The sequence below is a fragment of the Charadrius vociferus genome, unplaced genomic scaffold (assembly GCF_000708025.1).
Source record: "Charadrius vociferus isolate BGI_N301 unplaced genomic scaffold, ASM70802v2 scaffold259, whole genome shotgun sequence".
Classification (NCBI taxonomy): domain Eukaryota; kingdom Metazoa; phylum Chordata; class Aves; order Charadriiformes; family Charadriidae; genus Charadrius; species Charadrius vociferus.
The window spans coordinates 7785896-7806690 of record NW_009661368.1 but is presented as its reverse complement, the minus strand read 5'-3'; the positions used below and the strand labels follow the sequence as shown (position 1 = coordinate 7806690).

General features: G+C 46.4%; 1 protein-coding gene across 1 annotated transcript in view; it reads left to right on the top strand.

Moving 5' to 3' along the window:
• Window positions 1–20795, top strand: part of CDH4 (cadherin 4, type 1, R-cadherin (retinal)) — a gene marked incomplete at its 3' end in the record, with an annotated part of 450714 nt that overhangs the window by 364480 nt on the left and 65439 nt on the right. Inside the window, exon 7 of the mRNA XM_009893590.1 lies at window positions 6130–6302. Within this exon, the coding sequence (XP_009891892.1) occupies window positions 6130–6302 (173 nt within the window). The remainder of the gene's footprint in view (window positions 1–6129; window positions 6303–20795) is intronic.

The window sequence follows — 20795 nt, the reverse complement described above, 5'->3', positions numbered from 1 at the left end:
CTTTGGTGAGTCGGCTCCCCGTTCTTCGTTTGAAGCCCTTAACGTGGAGTATGTGAAAGTGCTACAAATCGCCTAGCGAATATATTCTATTTTTTCAACTCGAGGATACAAGTTTGTGTGCAGAGATGTTTTAGTGTTTAACACTACAGCAGTTCTCCAAATACTGTTGTCAAACCCCCACTCCCCAGCACGGTAACTTCGCCCACGAGGAGCCCTGTGCCGTTCCCGTCGGACGGCTGCGGGTGCCGCGGGGCCGCAGGGACGGCCAACGCGGGATCGCTCCGGGGCATTGCCGCCTGCCGCCCCGCGCCTCCCCGTCTTTGGAGTGGAAGAATATTGTTAGTTTTGTTGATCAATTAAAAAGACAAGCAGCCCAAGCACACTTGAGCGTGGTCATTGGTAAGAAAGATCACATCGGACGTAGGGAAGCTGTATGCAAGTAATTATGTGTATAGGTGTACTCTGAGGACTTGTTCAGGATCCCATCGTGCTTCTCAGTGGAACTTGGTTTTGATGTCTTCGCATTTCTAGCGTGCTGTCTTTCTGCTCCCAAGACCTTGTTGCAATGAATGAAATCACTTAAAGGGTGAAGTGTTCCTATTGTGGGTCGGGGCATAAGATTCCCATCCTCTGTGGGGAAGAAAACTAATATCAGGAAGTTCTTCTGAATGGAAAATTTTGGTTTTAGTAAATGTAAACTTGACGCTGCTTTTCAGTATTTAATCCTCCCGTCAGCAATTACTGTCTTCTCTCTATCTAACATCGGATGCAGAGCATTCACTAAGTGAGCTTTCCAATTTAGGGGAAAAAAAATTAGGAGGAAGGGGAGGTTTCCATTAGTACAAAGCCATTATTAACTTGGGTTAATGAAGATCTAATGTAATATGACCATCGCTACATGTCTGCACGTAATGATTCAATCCTTTTCTATGGGGGAATGATTAAATTAAGTATCTTGTAGGTCAGAATTAGACTGAGGAGGTTAACCAACCTTTAATGATTCTGCAACCAATTCCCAGCCATTAAAAAACATAAACCGTAAGATAAAGCTGAGTAGAGAATCAGCGTTATCAGTAAAAAACTGGATGAAGTTTTAGCTTTTTCTGTTTATATCACATGAATAGACAGAGAGGATTGTGTATTTTTATAGTGATATGTGTATAAAGGGCAAAGTGAAAGAGTTTTTTTATCTTTTATTATTTGGATTCCTGATAAGTGCCCATTAGCTCTTTCTTTTAACATGCATTAAGTCTAACTAATGGATATCAAACCAGCTTAGAAAAATGGTAATTATAAAGCAATTGTAACAAAGACTTTGGGAGCACAACTGTGCGAAGATATTGTTTGTATGCCTTAAAACCGTGAAAGCTTGGTCTTTACGGAGAAATGAAGTTGTGTAGATGGGAGAGCAGAGATTGCAGACAACGTGATGTGAATTAGCAGTCCTTGGCATGCTTTGGGACCGTTGGAGCGAGCGAGAGCTGAGCTGGTTCTCAGATTCCAGCGTGATTTGGGGGGGGACATTTGTTTCCGACTGTGTGCTTATCTGCTTATATGTACCCAGGGCAGCTATCTTTCTTGTTTTGCTTCTTTTTGCACTTAACATGTACACGTCGAATGAAATATAGTGAACCTAACAAAATCTTTTTGCAGTCTTTTACAAGTAGATGCAATTAATTTGAAAATTGATAAACAAAACTGAACATATAGGTAAAAATTACCTCCCTTTGCTTCCATCCCGCCAGATTCTGTAAGGCATTATTTTGCCTATCCTGTAGAAAGCTTAATTAGTCTAATGGGAATATTTTCCTTAAGGGATGCTTTCAAGCATCTCTCTCATGTGTCTTGTCCATTGTTAGATTGAAACAAAAATATCTCATTTGACGAAATAACATCTAGGAGATTGCGGTCTCTGGGAAATCAAAGGGAACGCTTTGCAAAGTTGCAGATTCTTGGGATCTTGCCTTTTATTGATAGATCGCCTTCATCATGCCTTACATCAATTTTAACTCAGGTGATATATGAACTTGGCACATTAGTTAATGAAAGCTAATGCACAGTAATCTTGTCATCACTAGCTGTGCATGATAATTCAATCTGCTTCTCAGAAGAGCTGTTCAACATGCAACAAATTTGATTTAATATTGACATGATGTACTAGGTTAGGTGTTTTATTTAACATACCATGTGCCTTATTTGATGAGAAATGGTTTTCTTTCAACAGGTTATCTCCCTGAGTTAGTAGCCAGGTGTGTGGGTTAATGCAGTTACATCCAGCGCCGTCTGGACTGGGTATTCGTTACGTGATACACTGCGCAGACCGGGGCAAATTCCCGAGTTTCAGCACTTCATGCGTTCATCTAATGTTCTCAGCGGGCTTGAGAGCAAGCCCTTCAGAGCGGAAAAATAAAGCTAATGCTTCTCTCGCACCTCGAAAGGGTAAAGTCCCTCTTGCCCCGTTTGTACACCTCTGGTGTAGCTCCCTCCCCACTGGCAGGGTCCGACCCAGAAGCGGCAGAGTACAGCGTGGCGCTCTCGAGTGTCACTTGGAGGAGTTTGCCCAGTGTTTCTGTTCTGTGGGAGCTGCTTCCAGTCTCTGTTTGGGTGGGATATAGGGATTGGAAGGTGCTGAGGTTAATACTTTGATTTACACGAAGTGCATACGTGCATCCTGCGGGCCCGGTTGGGCACTACCGCCCTCAGTCCTCGAGTGTGTAAGAGCTGTGCAGTCTGCCACTGTGTATTCGCCTAATTTGTGTAGTAATAGGGGCTGGGTATGGGGATGGATTTCCTTTATTTTAATATAAAGCATATGAAGATATATCCCCTTGCATAGGACATGGAAACATGATATTATTTACTTTTATAGCAGGTAAATCATCACCAACCACCTTAGTATAGTGGAAGACTTTATATAGCACCCAGAAGATGTTAGACACCGTCGCAGTATATATCCACATCACTCTATTGAATGCTCTTGTGCACAGATATATGTTTATGTCATTCACTGCAGCACATGGGTATCAAGAGGATATGTCTTGCTTAAAGATGGACTAAATATACAGCAAGCTGAGCGGAACGTGGGTGGTGATGTAGGTTACGCCAGCCGATGCCCTGGGAGCGGACCTCAGGAGCGGTACCCTCAGCACGGGCGACAGGAGATGCCGTCGCGCTCTCATCCCTGGGGCAGCAGTGCCAGGTGGGAAATGCGAGTGCACAGGAAGGGGAACGGCCATATCAGCCGCCATCCAGACTGCAGAGAGGAAGAGGTAATTTGCAGGCGGTTTACAGCAGCCTGTGGTCAGAGAAGCAGCCCCAGGGAGCAGCGGAGAGCCGGGGAAGGAAGCGGCTGCTGCAATTCCATCATGCGCTGCAGAGTGCTGCAGCCACACAGGGCCCTTTGCAGAGGGCGTTTTATTAAGTTACAAGTTAGTAATTAATGCCAACTTCCTCTCTTTATTTTCTCTGTGGTTGAGTTTCATAATCGAAATTAAAGATGTGAGATAGGGAGCAGATTGCCTCCTGAAATACAGCTCCCTGGTGCTCAGTTCATGACTTCAGAGACGTTTGTCCAGTCCCATCTCCCTTTATCGGGGTGTAGGTCAAATGCTGTAGAAACAGTCCTTTTTTCTAGAGCAGATGTGCTCAGGCCAATGCTACACTGTAGGAAAGAAGCAAAAAGGTCAGGGAAGGAGTGAAGGAGACCTACTATACCCTCCATCCACGATGCAGCTGCTGTCAGCTCACCCCGTGCCCACCACAGCTGCAGCCTGTTGGGTTCCCTTGCCACACTGGGAACCCACCATCTCGCACGGGTCCTGGTTTATTTTGGGAACTACAGTGCAGTCTGAGAGATCCCAGATGCGGAGCGACCACAACGGTGGGATGCCCTTGGCTGACCCTAGTAGCCCCAATAGCTTTCCTGTCTTAGCGGGTTCTTGCACTAGAAGTGAATCACGAAGTACCACCTGTTTTTTGGAATGTGTCCTAAGACTGCGCTTCCTAAAATAGATTCTGTTTTCTTCTTCTGCTTCTGTTTTCATTAGCCCCGGGTTTTGACATTCCGTTCAGAGATATTTTCAGTATAGAATGCATTAAGATAACATAAATTCCAAATCAAACATCTCATTCAGCATATTTCCTATTTAAATTTCTCCTGTACATTTCCCCTGTACTTATCTAAGGGTTGGCTTCTTTATTTGTATCACTTGTCTTGTGATAACTGGCTTTGCAAAAGAGCGAAAAAAGAATGCTTGAAGAGAAAGGAGAAAATTCAATGCGTGCACAGCCTTGTTTCAATTCGGTGTTCCTTCCCTCTCCTGAAGTTTATTGATCGGAAAAATGTTAAAGTTGTTAAATAGTTTGTTTTCATTTCACAAATGTGAATCAGAATTATTGCAGAAAGATAGGAATGTATTCATCATTAGAATTTGCTTTACACATTCATTTATTTTTTAATCTATAATTCTTATTGAACTAAGAAAACTCACAGGGATACGTACGTATCACCACAGAGAACAAAAAGAGCCTGATTGAGCCAGTTGGAAGGAGCTCAGCAAAGCCCTTCCCACAGTGCAAAAACACAGACTTATGAGGCCACTTCTTGCTAATACTGAGAAATGTTGTTTTCTGAAAGTTGGGGAAGACACTGGAGGAGTTGCCTATGTGCCACGTGGCTTAAAGACACTTGGCAGAGGTACAAAACCTGGGCGTGCTGCAGCCATTGGCAGATCTGCCCGTTTAGAGCGTGGGGCATGTTTTATAAATTCCCTTGCAAACAGATGCAAGCTCTCCAGCTCTCTGCTGTCTCTGAACTGGAAGCTCGGTGGCTTTGTGACCAAGCTGGGGATCTGGGCTCCCTGCGTGACACACGACGCAGTGCTGATGGAGCCGCCTGTCCCCGAGCTTGCCAGTGGCTCTCGTCTAACCGAGGGGGCAGAAGAAACTCCGCTCTCTTTGTGAAACAACACACGGCTCCTTCTTGAATCAGCTCAGGTTCTTGTTGGGGCCACTTTGCGTCTCCTCCAGCACGGCAGGCTCGTAAGTTGGTTCACCTGTTCAGAGTTCCCAAATGAGGAGCGTTCAAGCAGTCCCTTCCATCTTTCCACTGAGGCTGTTGGGTTTGGTTACATCTGGTTGCACTGTCTGTCTTTCCCTCCCACTCCTCCGTTCAGGTCTCGTGTCATTAGATTCATCCGCTGTTGCAGATTGCCTTTTGTAAGCGGTATGTTTTTGCCCTTTTAGTTCTTCTCTCCTCCCAACATAACGAGCGTAGAGCTGGGCCCTGGGAGCGCGGGGGTCACAGGACCATGCAGCTGCAGGAGTCCATCCAATCAAGTCACATCTTTTACCCTCATAATGATAATTTCCCACTTTAGCAAAACACCCTGCTGCCAAACTCCAGTGATAATGAGCCTGTCAGTGCATCAGCGCGCTACCAACAGTATCTAGAAAGTCGGGATTGTTTTTTGCAAGGCAAATGAAGATACTGATGATTAGTAAGAAGCAAACCAATGATTCAATACATCGCTGGCCACACATACCAAATCATTGATTTCCTGTCCTGCTGGGCAGCAGCTGTTCCATTTGCTCTGCAGAAATGGGGTTTTTTCTCCAGAAGGGGCTGGAAAGGTGGACGTTTCTCTAAGAACTGGAGGCAGTGGGCAGTCGCTTCCTGCACTGAGCATGGGCGTGTTGATGGGGTCCTTCTGAAGCTGCTGAGAACTCTGATGGGCTTTCCACTATTAAACTCTGGAAATACTTTGAATGCGTGTGAATGCAGTGATTGGATGGAAAAAGATTTCATGCGGGAATCTGTATGAAATTGCAGGACAAAAAGTGCTGCCCTAAAAGTTACAATCACTGAAAGAATTAGAAGTTAATCATAGATATCCTCCTATGACTTCTCGCTATGTGCCGGTTATGTGTAATCAGTATCCTTACAGATCATCTAGTCTCAGCAGTGTTGCTATTTTCATAATCCCCGCCTTGCCTAGCTGGCTGGATGGAAATGGGATGTCTACTCCGTAGCATTTCTGAGTAAAATGCATGACCTCGAGTCAATGGGACTGCAATCTGCTCTGCAATGAGAGATATTCCGTCTGATATTTCGTCTTCTCTCGTTCCAAGGTACCTACGTGATGACAGTGACGGCAAATGATGCAGACGATAGTACTACAGCGAACGGGATGGTGAGATACCGAATCGTGACTCAGACCCCACAGAGCCCATCGCAAAATATGTTTACTATTAACAGCGAGACGGGAGACATTGTCACTGTGGCTGCTGGACTTGACAGAGAGGTGAGTTTAAAAGCCATCGTACCGGTTTCCCGTTGTTGAGGGTGGCTGACTTGCAAAGCCCAAATCCTGTCTGGAATACAAAGTCTCTAAAAGTTTGAGTTGCAGCGTGGAGATCGTGGTCTTTGTTTCTGCAGGAACTGTGGGGCAGCATGGCTTTGATGTCATACTTCTGTTTTAATCCCTATCAGTCGATGAAGCCCTGGGAGAGTCTTCATACTCAGGAAGCTGATATTTTCCTTGCGTAAATTTGTACAACTTGAAGATGTAGAAAATACTCCAGGAGCAGGGGGGTGAATAAATTGGCATTTGTCCCCCTTCTGTCAGGGGACAAATCAAGTGCCAGGCATCCATAGCCCTTTCTAGACCTCTCTTGCTTAGTTCTTTGCATGTTACCTTTGGAGGCAGTTACTCAGCCCGTACTCGACACACTTGGTGTGTTTCATGACGGCATCCTTATGTCATTTCCAAACTAGGAAAATGTCTTCCAGGGATTTTGGGGTTGTGTGTGGCTCTGCCTTTAATACCTCTTCTATCTGGTATTTTACAACGTACAGCTTTTCCAGATGCAGAAGCATACTGTACTTGTGTAAGCTATACCGCCTGATTCTCAGTGCTCTGCCTTCTCTAGCTGTGACTATAGCTCAGGGAGAAAGCATTTATACCTCACACATTAAACAAAAATTGATGTAGCGTTAGTGGTGGGTTGGAGTGACCTGGGAAGGAGGGGGTGAGGGTGAAGGGACAGGGGGAACTGAACTTTGGGGATTTTTTTCCCATTGGACTGTGTGGTTCACAGAGCGTCACCTGTCCGGTGCAATTAGGAGATTGTGCTCGGTTTGTAAGTGATGGGAAGGATCGCTGGTGGTTGAAGAGCCAGCCAGAGACAGTATGGCTACGCAGCGAATACGAAAGTAAGGACTTACCTAATGTTAGGCTCAGGTGTTTCACTTCAGGCAGTCCCCAGAGATAATGAGTCCAGTGAAATCCGTTTTGAGAGAGCCCAACCTGCTGCATGTCTGAGAGAAGGCACCAGAAACTGCATTTGTTCTTCCTTCCCCTCCTCTTCCCCCGTGACCGATGGCGGGGATGGAGCGAGCGGGAGGTGCCCTGCACGGGCTGGTGCGTGGGTTGTCTCCCTGAGACACCGAACTCAGGGCGATGAAAACCTCCAGCACTTCAGAGGTACTTTTTTCCCTTCCACAGGAGCCCCGGCAGCGCTGTTCTGGCCCTGCCGCGGAGCGCTGTGCCGCGTGCCGGCTGAGAGGCATTGCTCTGCCGGGCTCGGTGCCCGTCCCATTCACATGCCCGGGGCCGCGTTTTTGCTTCAGAGCTGCCCGGTGGCGTTGGGAGGAATCCCGGAATCCCACATGCAGCTGCTGAGGGTGATGAAAGCGCCGTGGGCAGCTCAGCGCGGGCGGGACGCCCCGGGGCAGCAGGGCACGGTTCCAGGGCGAGCGCGCCCGGGGGAAGGCGCTGCGTGAAACAGCCTTCCGAGGGGGAGGTGGGGTGAGCGGAGAGCTTTCCGGGTGTGAAGACACGAAGCAGAGCTGGGGGAGCAGCAGGAGCACCGCAGCCTGCTCCTTCCCACCCGACGCGGAAGACTGCGAGCGCAACCTGGGGCAGGTTTGACCTTTCCCCACTCTTTTTATGTAGAGAACCAGAAAGTTAGCTGAATCTCAAGCAGGTCGATTATCCTCGGCAGTGCTGGAGCCCGCAGCGTGCTTGCAGCCGGGGAGGAGAACCAAGCGCTGCAGAGATTGCGGGCAGCCCCCGGGGGGGCCGTGGCAGAGCACGCAGAGGAGGGATCTGAATTCCGGCAGGAAAATACTGGTTTTATGGAAATGACAGAACTCTTATTGCCCTCTTGACATCAGTGGGGACCGGCATTTTAATGTAGGGCTTTACGGGTAGAGAAAGGTCATCGGTTTGTATTAATTTCGGAGACGTAGATTGGGATAGCCTGGTGGGAGGGAGGTTTTAATCTCAGCAAATCAGCTGAAAAAGAGGCAGGTGATAATTAGGGGGAAGGGGTGAGGCAAAAATGCTCATCTTTTTCCAGGTTTATCTCATTGCATCTGAAGTATTTTAAAAACTTGCAGGGGAACCATATGCATCACATAAGTTCCTCTGTCTGGGAAATCGAGGCGAGCTGGCACTCTGTCTATGGAAATACGGTGTTGCGTGTCCCCCGGCTGGGTACGCGGTTGGGCAGGGGACACTTGGACCGAGGCAGAACAGCCACCTCGGGGCGCAGTCCTGGGGCTGCCCTGAAGCTACGGGACATGCTGACTCCCAGCGCGCTCTGCTGCCTTTCAGGATTACATCTGGAATTGGCAAAAGTTCCCGGTTTATTAACATAAAATTGTATTAGGTCTAAATTGAAAAATGTGTTTAAGCACTCCCATAACTGTACCACAGATTGTTTTTTTGGTTTTGTTTGTTTTTCCTGAAATCTTGAGAAAGCTATTAGAGGAGTAAATTTGGGTTTGCTGCTGACATTTTCTTGTTGTTAGGAAAAGGAGCCGAAGAGCAGTATTTGGAATGCAGATTTGTGTAAATTAAAATGGTAACAAATCTGACCTATTCAGCTGAAACTACTACAACCAAGATAAATTCCCTGGATACCAGTTATTCCTCCAAATGCTTATTGACACATTTATCAGTGCCTATGACACTATTACGTTAAGCTGTGCTGAAACGGAACCAGGTTTTCAGTCTCCGTTGGACCCTTTTACCTTGTTCCTGCGATGCAAAGGCGTCTCAAAGCAGGCGCGAAAATAGCTGTCAAAGCTATTGCGTATCGGAGAGACAGGTCCATGTTCCAGATCCAGCATTTGTCTTTCAGAAGGGAGAAAAGTCACTTCCAAATCAGTGTTTCTAGCTCAGCATTTCTGTTGCATGCTCATTAAATGAGACTTCCCGGTGCTCTCAGCATCTCCACTTAAATACCAGTTCTGTACTGGTTTCTTGCATTACCTTCAATTAATTAAACGTCCAAGAAACTGGACAAAGTGTTCCAGCTTGCTTTCTGTCGTGAGAAGTGTTTTGGTTAACCTGCAAGAAATGTATTTTAAGGGAAATTCTTGTAGTTTGCTGCTGTTTCTAAACCCTCGTTTCCACAAACCAAGGAGGAAATTAAAAACTCAGCCTCTCAAATTGTGCTGGTCTCTCTAAACGTGTCTGACACTGAAGATAGCAAAATGAAAAGCCAAGGTATTAAAATATTGATGGCTTTAAAGTTATCTTACCTAGTTCCCATTAATCTGGATGTAAATACGGTTACAATGCTCTGTGTCCATTCACTCATTACGATTGCGCTTAATTGAATGGATCCCCAAGGAAGATAAAGATAATTGGACTGCACTTCATAAAAAATATTAAAGGAGGACAGTCTAGCAACAGCCTGGTTTAAGCTCCTGGATGCTTAAGGGTGAGAAATGCCAAAGGTGGAACAAAGGAACATCTACCCCTTGAACTAATAGGGAAAATGATAGGGATTTAGAGCGCGCCAGAGGTTCGAAGGTTCATTCGGAGAGCCAGGCTTAGATGGAAAGGTTAAAAGCAGAGGTATGGTCCAGTACAGGAGAACGCCAGGGAAACAGAGGAAATTTGTAGCTGGTTTAATGAAACTAGGAGGGCAAGATGAAATAGGGGTGGGAGCACAAAACGCGTGGACTGAGAGGGAAGGCTGCGAACACAGGAGAGGGACAGGTCGTAACACAGCTCAGGGAGAAGGGGGGACGGTGCTGGTTTAGCTAACGCATGGCAGGCTGCTGCAGAAATGGGTGGTACTACCAGGAGTTGCTGCCCAACTGATAGCTTATTTCAGCAGTGCATCTGAATTCCAGATTCCATTGCTCTTTCCTTTTTTTCCACTGGGAAGAAAATAACAAGAGGTAAAAAAGGGTCAGCTGTCCCCAGCGGGCGCCGGGAAACAGGCAGAACATTCGTATTTCTGTTTTCCGTTCTAAAAAGTAACATTTCTCCTTATAACCACACGAAAGGGACCAAATCTGTTCTGCGTGCTCGCTCACTTTGTCCGCTGCCGCTCGTGCTGGCGTGGCAGGCGGGGACTGAGCCCGCACCGCCGCGGCGAGGGGGAGCTCCTGGGGCCGGGACTCAGCCCCATGCGCTCTTCCCATTTCTCTGGTGGCAGGATATCTGTCTCCGTAGCACGGTAAACCTGCGCTGGGGCTATAGCGTAGGCGATACCATCCTCTGAAGATCCTCCGCTAAATATTTTATGAACACGGACTTTGAGCAAGCAGGAGGGAAAAAAAAAAAAAGCAATAGAGCGAAGGAGGTGGTTGATCCCGCGCTGTGCTGGCAGGCCAATAAACGTCGAGGCATCTCAAATGTCATCCGGGCTTATTTGAGATAATAAGTATTTCGGCTCTGCCGTGCTTGTAGTGTAATGTTGCTAACTTTTTGAGATCTCCTTTAGAAAGGAGTCCCTTCCTGGCACGTTCATCTTGTGTTGAAGAAATGAGGAAAGTCAGGAGCTCCAAGTTGCTTCTTCGGAATTTCTGTATGTTTATATTTCTTTTAAAAGTGATTGGAGCTCTGCTGCTGCAAATGCTTTTAAAAATACATGAAATCCGATTCTATGATTACTACACTTGGCTTTCCGAAAACGTGATGTTGCTGGTCTTTCTCAAGTGAGTGAAAGATAAAAGGGAGAGCCTGCCAGCAGCTGAGTTAGTGGCTTATTTTATTTATGAATGAAAAGGCAGGATTTTTGTGGGGAAGAGGAAAAGTTCTTCTTATTGGCAGAGACGGTTGATTTCTTTTCCAGCACTCAGGTTTTGGTGCAACTAGACATGTCTGAGAGAGCAGAAATTTGAACTGTTTTGTTAAAAAAAAAAGGGTACTCTGCTCCTCCAAAAACTGAGCGGGGACTGGTTTTTACCATCTGTAGTAACTATTTGGGGTACATTTCTCTCCAGATCATTGCAGTAGCTTTTCAAAACCTCCCTGTTACTTCATTTCAAACGTTGGCCAGGAGTAAACAAGGCAGTGCACTGGTGATAGGGATCCATTTAGCCATGGAGCCTGCTCTAATTCATCTTTGTGAAGCAGTCTCATAGATAGCAGTCCACTAGTTTGAGATTACCCAAATACAGTGGTTTTAATCTGGGCTTGTCTCTCCCAGCCAGCCGGTACCCTCGGTGTAGCCACCGGGTGACGCCGGCTGTCTGTGCAGTCTGTGCCAGGAAACTTTCCTCGGACAGGAGAGTCCAGCGGCTTTCAATCCTTTTTCCACCCCTGGAATATAACAAAAGGAATTTATTCTGTTCTAAATTATAGTTGCCTGTGTTAATTATTTCCCCTCACTGCATGTCAATGCGATGCTGTGCAGAGCCACGCCGCCTCCTCTGAGCAGGGCTGGAGGAACATCTGCTGCAGCGTGAGGCTGAAGGATGTCGACACCATACGAGTGATACACGAGTGAACCCGTGCAGATTATCAGTCGTGTATGTGTACTGACAAAATACAAAGAATGAGGGAAAGTGACATCTAAATGGCTTGACCGCATCCTAAGAGTTTCTGTTGCCCATTTCCCTCACTCAAATTAGCCATCTCCAAGGAGCGGTGAGGACTAATGCAAAATTGGTAAGAGGATGTCACCTTCTGACAGGCACAATCTAGCACACACCGTGTTTGCTATTTGTATCTATTACAGGAGTTCTTTAAAGTGAGAGGGATTGTGGTTTTCATGTTCTCTCCATTATTTTTTCCGGGGAAGAACTAAAACAAGGTCGTTAGATTCTGCTGAGCCACAAGTATCTTGCTTTTAAAGATGAAGTTCCCATATCACTGCATTAAAACCTGTGCAGAAAAATGCATCCGCAGCTGAACTCACGGGAGGAGAACGAGGATGAGAGATTAGTAATTATTTTGCCAGTGAGGCACATCCATTTCTATGAATTTGGACCACAAGCCCCTGTATTTAGCTTCCAGACGCGCAGGCTCCCAAGGTATTTTCCAATGACTGACATGATGAAGGACTGTAACAGACTTCAAGGGTAAGTGGCTTTTCCACTTCTCACAGCGTTCGAATAATGATTGGAAGTCTGGGTGGAACATGTCTTCAAGCCAGACATGAACTGCCAGAGTCATAACAGGGATAAGCAGGTAAAGCGCTGGAGCATCCTCTGTTCGGCAGGTCATGCCGTGTGTTGCCGGTCCCCTCTAGCCTTGGCCGTAGCGTTTCCAACAGTTCCCCTTCACTGGTGAGAGGCGGTTTGCCCCGTCCCGTGGCACAGCGCGCTCTGCCCGCCTCCCACGTGCCATCCCAGGGATTTGCGGAGCACAAAGTCACGCTGGGGGACGAAAGCCACTCTATAAATGTCATTTATCCCGGAATACTGCGTTATTCCTGATAGCTTGTAATTTTTCAGGTCCGTGTAACAAAAATGTAAATACTGAAGCTTTAGATATTAATATGCCTGAAATCATTACTTAAAGATAAAACTGGTTAAATTATTCAGTTATAAAATTATCCCATTTCCACAGCAGCATATTCTGTCAAAGAAAGAGCTGATTAGCCATAAGCTGAATTTAGCTGGTAGATTTATGCTTGATTCTGGTTTATGTTTCTACATTGTACGTAGGACTGATTTGAGCTTGCTCCGTCATTCCAGCATGCATTTCATTTTCTCATTACAGACAAGAATGACCTTTTTCAGCAAATTATGGCGAGGAGCGCTACCACTCATCAGTGAAGAAGGTTCATTTTATTAACCCCATTTAGTGCCTTTGGAAATGCGTCGCGCACCCAATGGAGGGCCACTTGTAGTAATTTGAGATACCAGAAGTTGCAGATGGGGAGGGCTGGAGTCCGCTCTGAGCGCTGTTGGCCCAGCACTGCTTAATGGATTCCTCTGGTGCAGGATGGGAAAGATGTGAGCAAAGCCTTGTCATAGAAATAACACCATTTGTTTTAATTAAGAAGGGAATTATGTCAGTGGTTCTGAAGCCTTGTTACAGTACCTGGAAAGGGTACGTCTCCCCGTTTGTGTTTCTCGAAAGGCAGTGGCTGTGTGTCTTTCTGCTGGGAATCATCCATACCTTTCAGTCTGCTGCGTGATTGCCGCAACTCTTTAGATACAATGCTGTTGTTCAGGTTTTGGAACTTATGTATATGAAAGGTGGTTTTGATTATTTTTGCTTCATAAAAACCTGATAGACCAGTAAAACTGACAGAGGAAGGGCTCTGAGCCATGGGCCTTGGAAAACGATATCATGAGTATGTGTTTCACTGAAAAAAAGATTATTTGGAGATGATAGGAGAAACTCTTAAGGAACAAAAGAGCTTTCCGAAAAAAAAGAAGCTGGTAAATATCTTGGAACCTGCAGGAGTCCAATGAGTAGACAGGAAAACAGCCGTGGTATTTACCTCCCGAAATAATTCACCATCAAGATGATCAGGACACAAATGTAATGGGCTGGAGACCAACTGGTTATGCAAATGGTGATGATCTGTTGGCACCGTTTGAATGTGAGTTTGTGTAAGCTCAGCCTTGCTGAGGTTTCATCCGCACATACTCACTCGTTATCCTCCCTGTGCTCGGACACTAATGGCCCTGTCACTGCTGGGGGGTTTAGGAGGTTACATTGACAAACGAACCCTAGTGAAGGAAGTAAGACAGCGCAACAAATGTGTATTTAATTGTATGGCCTGGACAGGCAGAACACGCATTATGGACACCTGTATTGCTCGTCCTTGACCCATAGATGTGTGATGTTTAATCCTTGACACCTCGGGTTTTGGGGAAGGAGCCCTTTGCATGCACTGGAAAACCATGGCAGAGCAGACCCTGTTTGGTTAAGCAAGCTGCTCAGTCTGATAGTTTCCATGAAACCTTATCACGCTCTTACCATTATTTCCCTCTATACAACACAAACTCTTTGGGATTCAGAAAACCATGGTCAACCTGTCGCCAGGGTAAGCAGTCCTATCAATTTTTTTAATGCTAATTTTGAACTTGTATTCAGTAGCTCTTTTCTGTGCTGTTGGCATTGCCGAAGTGCCTTACTGATGCTCGGGACACGCCGAGTCCTCTATGCCACTCCTCCTGCCCTTTGGAGGAGGAGAGCGTCAGAGCTGTTTGTGAGGGCTGAGGAAGGGCCCGTGAATTTGTGGCCATGCCGATCCTCTTGAGAAGTTGGCTTCACATTTGCAGACCAGTTGCTGAGGAGGCTTCGTCTTTCCTGGTGAGGCTGACAATCCCCGTGCTGCGGTGAAACGGAGCTGTCAGAGGAGGTGATGGGGAGCCCGTCTGGGCACCGCAGCACTTCTCTGCAATAAGGATCTGTTAAGGTGATCTGCCACACACGGCTTGCATTTGTCTTGAGCCCGCTCCTGCCCTGGGGCATTTCATTCCCTGTCACATTATGTTTTTGATAAAGAGGATCAAACAGAGCAACGGTGCTGCTTTTATCAATCTAGTTGTTCCGTGAAGGTTTTCACCCTGAGTTCCTGTGCATGGTGTGTCCTTTCTGAAGATGCGCACAGAAGGATGCTCTAATCACAGAGCAGAGAGAACCGGTGTATAAAACTAAACCTACAGCCAGTTGACATCTCCCGTGGAGCTGATTCCACCAGGAACGACTCCCACCCTTCGGCTGAAACAAAGAGTTTCCTCCCTCTCCTACGGTGCATATTTACTGCCTGCCAGAGTAGCTCCCAATTTGTTTTTTTAATTCTTTTTTTCCATTTGGCTTAGACACTCTTTTATACTCCCGGCGTCCTTTACGTACTGCTGGCATTCAGATGCTGTAGCCTCTGGAGGAGATTGTACTGATTCACGTGTTAAACTGTAAAGACTTCTTATTCGTATTTGGGCAAGCTATTGAAGAGATGTTACCAAATTGAAAAGCTACATGATTTGGGGCTGACCTACTCAGATAAAACAAACCTTTGAGTTTAATTGGATTCGATTATAGAGTCTGAGCAAGAATAGGACTGATACCCAACCTAATCAGTTCTCTTTTTTGAAATGTGCAAATCTTCAGAGCCTCTCCTGCAAGAAAATTCCACATATACTAATAGTCTATAGACCCTTTTCTTTTTTCACACACATTTTAGTATGTTCAGAGACTCCTGGTACAGTCTGGTTGCGCTTGTTTCAAGTTGCTCATGAAATCCCACCTCTGACTGCAGTGGGTTGGTTTATACATTATTCAATAGCAAAATCCCAGCTGAATAGGGAGGGGGGGGAAGAAAAGTTAAGTATCGGAGTGGAAAGCTCACGAGGTCCTTAGCATAATCTCTGTGGTTCAGACCTGCATTTCTTTTTCTATTTGAGCTTGTCTTACGGTGGAGAACAGTGTATCATTCCAGTTTGAGATAGTAGACTACCTGCTCGGCTCAGGCAGATTTAAAGTTTTTCTTCTGGTACATCACATCATTTCCGACAGCCCCTTCCCCTCTCTAAAGGGATTATTGTCTAAATCTGCACCAGGTCAAGTGAAATAATTAAACACAAGCTGGCTCCACTAATTAACTTATCCACAGACCATTGTCTGCTATTAGCATTTTAAAGAGAGACTTTGTTAACTCTTCCTTCCTAGATCTAGGAGAGTTTTTTTCAGAACACAGCCTATGCCTATAAGCATCTGTGGCTACAGTTCTTACTAAAATATTATCGTCGACACGTTTGCCAGAGCATGAATGAGTTTACAGGATGTTTCAGTCTGCAGCAGCTACTTTTCTTAACAGACCATAAGAAAAAGACAGCTTAAAGGCAAAAGAATGTAACAGTCAGAGGAACAGATACAGAGTCTTGTATTCTTCAAATGGAAAGTGATCAGCATAAACAATGGAGAGAGTACTACGTGCTTTGTGAAGCACAGTTAAAATGGTGATATGTCCGGTGTCTTATAGTGCGTCTCATCGGAGCTTTGGAACCGCGTCAGGCTCACGGAGTGTGGAGTTGCTGGGGATGTAATACTTCCAAAAAGGCATAAATGTGTGCACAGGGGCAAAAATGTGGGAGTTTGCCATTCAGCGCCACGAATACTGTCTAATTCCTCAAGTTCTGCACTAATTAGTATCCCAAAGGGTGGCAGAAGGTGGCTCTTTGAAGGGGAGCACTGTTCTTGTCAGACACTTCCAAGCATCGCTAGACTGGCTATGGACAATCACAGCGTCAGGCACTGAGGTTTGGGATATTCCCGGTTCGCTACAGGTTGCGGGAGGGTCTCGTGGGAAGGTGCCGTGGGCAGGCAGGAGGGAGCGGGGTGGTATTTTTCCCAGCATTGCACTTTAAAGCATCCAGGAGCTTGTAGTAGCAGTGCTGTGAGGCAGTTTGGTTTTTTGTCATGGTAACCTCACCGGTTTTTTTCTGCTCGTTTTTAGGCTAAATATTTTCTTTTCATTGTTGTGCTGTTATTCCGATTTAAAAAAAAAAAATTGTGGGGATTTAGTGTGAGAAACCCTCGTTAAGCAGAGTACGTGTCAGTACAATGATGTTTTATTCAAGCCATTCATTTTTTGCACTTAAAATGCTTTCTGTTCCAAATGCCTTTCTAGAAAAATAAATGTAGTTTTCAGTGAAAGTAAACAGGTCACATACTGAGCGACCTCAAATCTGATGGCTAAAATATAGAAGGGGAACTAATTGGATGAAAATGCGGTGACTCATACTGTCCAGACATTCAGTAAGTTGGCCTTTCCAGTCTTAATTTGTACAGCTCTCTGAAAAATAAATAGATTGCGGTTTCACATTCATACCAACGCGGAACTCGTCTCAGTTTATATGGAAAAATCTTGTTGTAATGGTTAAAGTTTTGGGCAGACGCTGAAGCAGGGGCAAAGCGGCCAGGCCGACTTCTGCCGCCGGAGGGTGGGAAGCGGGTTTGTGAGTCAGCAGCGAGTGACTCTTGTAGAACTGGGAGAGCTTTTCTGGTCCGTATCTGCTTTTCTAAAGGGAGGGTTTGATGCCACCCAAGCAAGCAGATGCCACGTAAAACACCTACTTAGGAAGTGTTGTTTCCACCTTCTGAAGGTGGTTTTCGGGGAGATAAGAAGAGCAGCATCCTTCTCTCTCTAACTCTGTGCAGACTCTGCAGTTTGTTTGCAGCGGAGTGGCGGTGGTTCAGCCACAGAGAGCTGCAGCGTCTGAAATACCTCCAATACCACGTACGTATTTTGCTCACAAGGGAGCGTGTACTGAGGTGAAGTGAAGTAGTAGATAAGAGGATACTCCTCGCATTATTCATGCTGGAAGTGGTTTGTTTTGGAGATGTGTATGTTTCTGCAATTATTTTAGCCATTAAACTCCAGCCCTGAAAACGCTTTCATCTTGGCTGATTCCATCTTTTTGTGGCCATGGCAATGCAGAGGAGTGTGATGGGAAATGCGTTATTAGATTTGTAAATTATGTGCATTTTTTCCCCCCTTGATGTTTGGTATCAGAAGACACGATGTTTGACAGAAAAGGTAATGAACAGTATTTGCTTGTAAATCAGCAGTGAGTTGTGGTTCGAATGAATGCATATTTGAGCATAAAGAGAAAATCTGAGAGGGTTACCAGTGTTCCTCACTCTCCGAAAATCTGCCCTACGGATGAGAAGCGGAGGAAGCTCCCGTCAGCGTGTGCGGGAGAGGCGCTGCGTGAGGGTCTGACTGCAGCAGCTCTCTGCAAAGCAGCCGCTGCCCCGATCGTGGCGCGTATAGACGTGTCTGACCCGGCTTTCCGTGAGCCAACCTCCCCACTGCAGGGAAATAGCCTGGAGACCAGGGAAACCTGCAGGAGGAGGAACCTGAGGAGGGCCTTCTCTGCTGTGAGGGCGGCAGAGCAGTGGCACAGGCTGCCCAGAGAGGTGGGGGAGTCTCCCCCTCTGGAGCCATCCCAAACCCGCCTGGACGCCGTCCTGTGCCACTGCTGGAGGTGCCCCTGCTCTGGTGGGGGGTGGGATGGGGGAGCTCCAGAGGGCCCTTCCAGCCCTCACCAGTCTGGGATTCTGTGACGTTGGATGGATCTTTGGTGGCCCTCCTGCGGCTCCTTTGGCCATGGCGACGTTTCTGTGAACCCCAAACTAGCGCGCGGGAGAATCTCTCATCTGTACGTGTGTGAGCAGCAACTGAAGCATCAGCAATCATTTATGTAGATGATCCTCATTAGGCAGGAAATGCCCCACAAGAGTTTCCCACCCCCAGATTAGGACAATGTAATGAATTTTTAAAATCGTAATTACCAATCAGAAAAAAATCTGGAGAGAATCAATGTTTTTATTTTAATAGCTGCAAAAATGTCACATTGATATTGATCTTCTAAAATGACGTTTGACATTTTAAAAGATCAATTTTTGTTAAAGTTATCTCAAGCCATTAGAACCATTTAAAAAGGGACTATTTTGCGACATAAAAATAAATTCCAAGTGAGGCAGAGGTTTTGACTGCCCTTCCTTGGGAGCAGTTTCACTCTTCACGTCTTCTGATGAAAACCCACTTTGTCATAATATTCTCCACCAGTTTTTGTCCTCGGGCCCCTCCAGCTCTCTATACGGTCTCTGCCACTACTGTCATCCTGCCAGACCAAAATGGGTATTTAGGGATGTTCTTCTGAAAACTAATTACACCGTTTGCAAGAAGAGCCTATTAATGTAACTGGGAGTGAGCGTTGCCCGCGGTGTGAGCGTCTCCCCAGGCTGACTGACAGATCTGAGGAGTGGACGTGCGGTATGGAGCTGACCCCCGATGCTGTACCAGGGCAGGTTCGGAGAGGAGCGCGGGCATGATGCTTTTCTTCTGTCCGCAGGAGGTAAGGTGTGCCGAACGACATACTTAATGACCAGGCGTGCAGGGGAGCGTTCAGGGAAAACACATCAAAACACCTTGCAAAAACTCATTTGAAGTTACATAAATTATTGTTTGCGTTTTCACATGCGGTTATTTTCAAGTCTAACCAGCTGTATCTGTTTGGAGTCGCCCTAAATAAATACATCATTACATAAACACGGAATTTGTTTGGGGTTTTTTTTTTCCAATGAGGTCCAGGCCCTGTTTGCTTCACGGTATTGCACAGACTGTGAGAAGGAGGTGTCTGAATTTCAATGGGACATTTTGACACAGAAAATCCCATTCTTAGTATGTTTGGTGTTTCTGAATCGTGTGATGACAGCTACCTTAAAAGAAGACACAGTAAATAATATGGTACATTTTTTGTTAGAGAAATTTGAATGCAAGCAGAAAGTCCAAGGGGGTGATTACATTTCATTTAACATCTTTCACCCCTTTTCGGTACAGCAAGCTGACGTCTGGAGCATGCTGATGCACTGTACCGGCGTTTTGCTGACAGGCTTCCCAGCGGCATATTGGTTCACTGCTTCTTCGGAAAGCTGGGTGATTGCTGTTCAAGGAGAGCGCTATGTCATGATCGGCTGTGATAACGCCGCACGGCTGCCGCCGGTGCATTCGCATCTCGCAGGAGGCAATTACCTGATAAACAGTGACGTCTCCGTAGCCGTGCATTGGTTATGTGCCGCTGCAAGTCCAGTCCACAAAGTTCAATCCGGTGTTCAAAAGTCCTTAAGTACCATGGAAGTGTTCTCTGGCAGATCCCTGGGGTTTATAAATGAAAAAATAAACGAAGTGACTCGAGGCACGGAGACGCTCGTCTGTGCCTTCTCTCTTCCAAACCAGAATAAAACGTGAAAGAATAATCTGAAAGACATGATGTTATTTATTGAAGAAATAATCACAGAGTCACTTATCAGAATCAGGAAACCTGCTTTAGCCTTTGTTGCATTATAAATAAGAACTATATTTGTTCTTGGGAAACAAGCCTGAAGTACACTGCAGCACATTATTGTGAGTGACGCACGGGGAGCGACTGAAGAGATGCCGCCTGTCTGTTCCATTAGGTGGTTCTGCCCCTCTACTCCGCTCTCGTGAGACCCCACCTGGAGTACTGCCTCCAGCTCTGGAGTCCCCAATATGAGAAGGACAGAGACCTGCTGGAGCGTGTCCAGAGGAGGCCACGAGGATGATCCGAGGGCTGGAGCACCTCTCCTATGAGGAGAGGCTGAGAGAGTTGGGGCTGTTCAGCCTGGAGAAGAGAAGGCTCCGGGGAGATCTTATTGTGGCCTTCCAGTACCTAAAGGGGCTCCAGGAGAGCTGGGGAAGGACTTTTTACTAGGGCATGTAGGGATAGGATGAGGGGGAATGGCTTCAAACTGGAAGAGGGCAGGTTTAGATTAAACATTAGGAAGACATTTTTTACTTTGAGGGTGGTGAGGCACTGGGACAGGTTGCCCAGAGAGGTTGTTGAGGCCCCATCCCTGGAGGTGTTCAAGGCCAGGCTGGCTGTGGCCTTGGGCACCCTGGGCTGGTGGGAGTTGTCCCTGCCCAGGGCAGGGGGGGGAACGAGATGGTCTTCAAGGTCCTTTCTGACCTAAACCATTCTATGATTCTCTGATTTTGTCTCTTATGTTTCTCTGGTTTCCTTCCCAGGAGTGGGTCGGTTTATCATGTCAGAGGCGCGG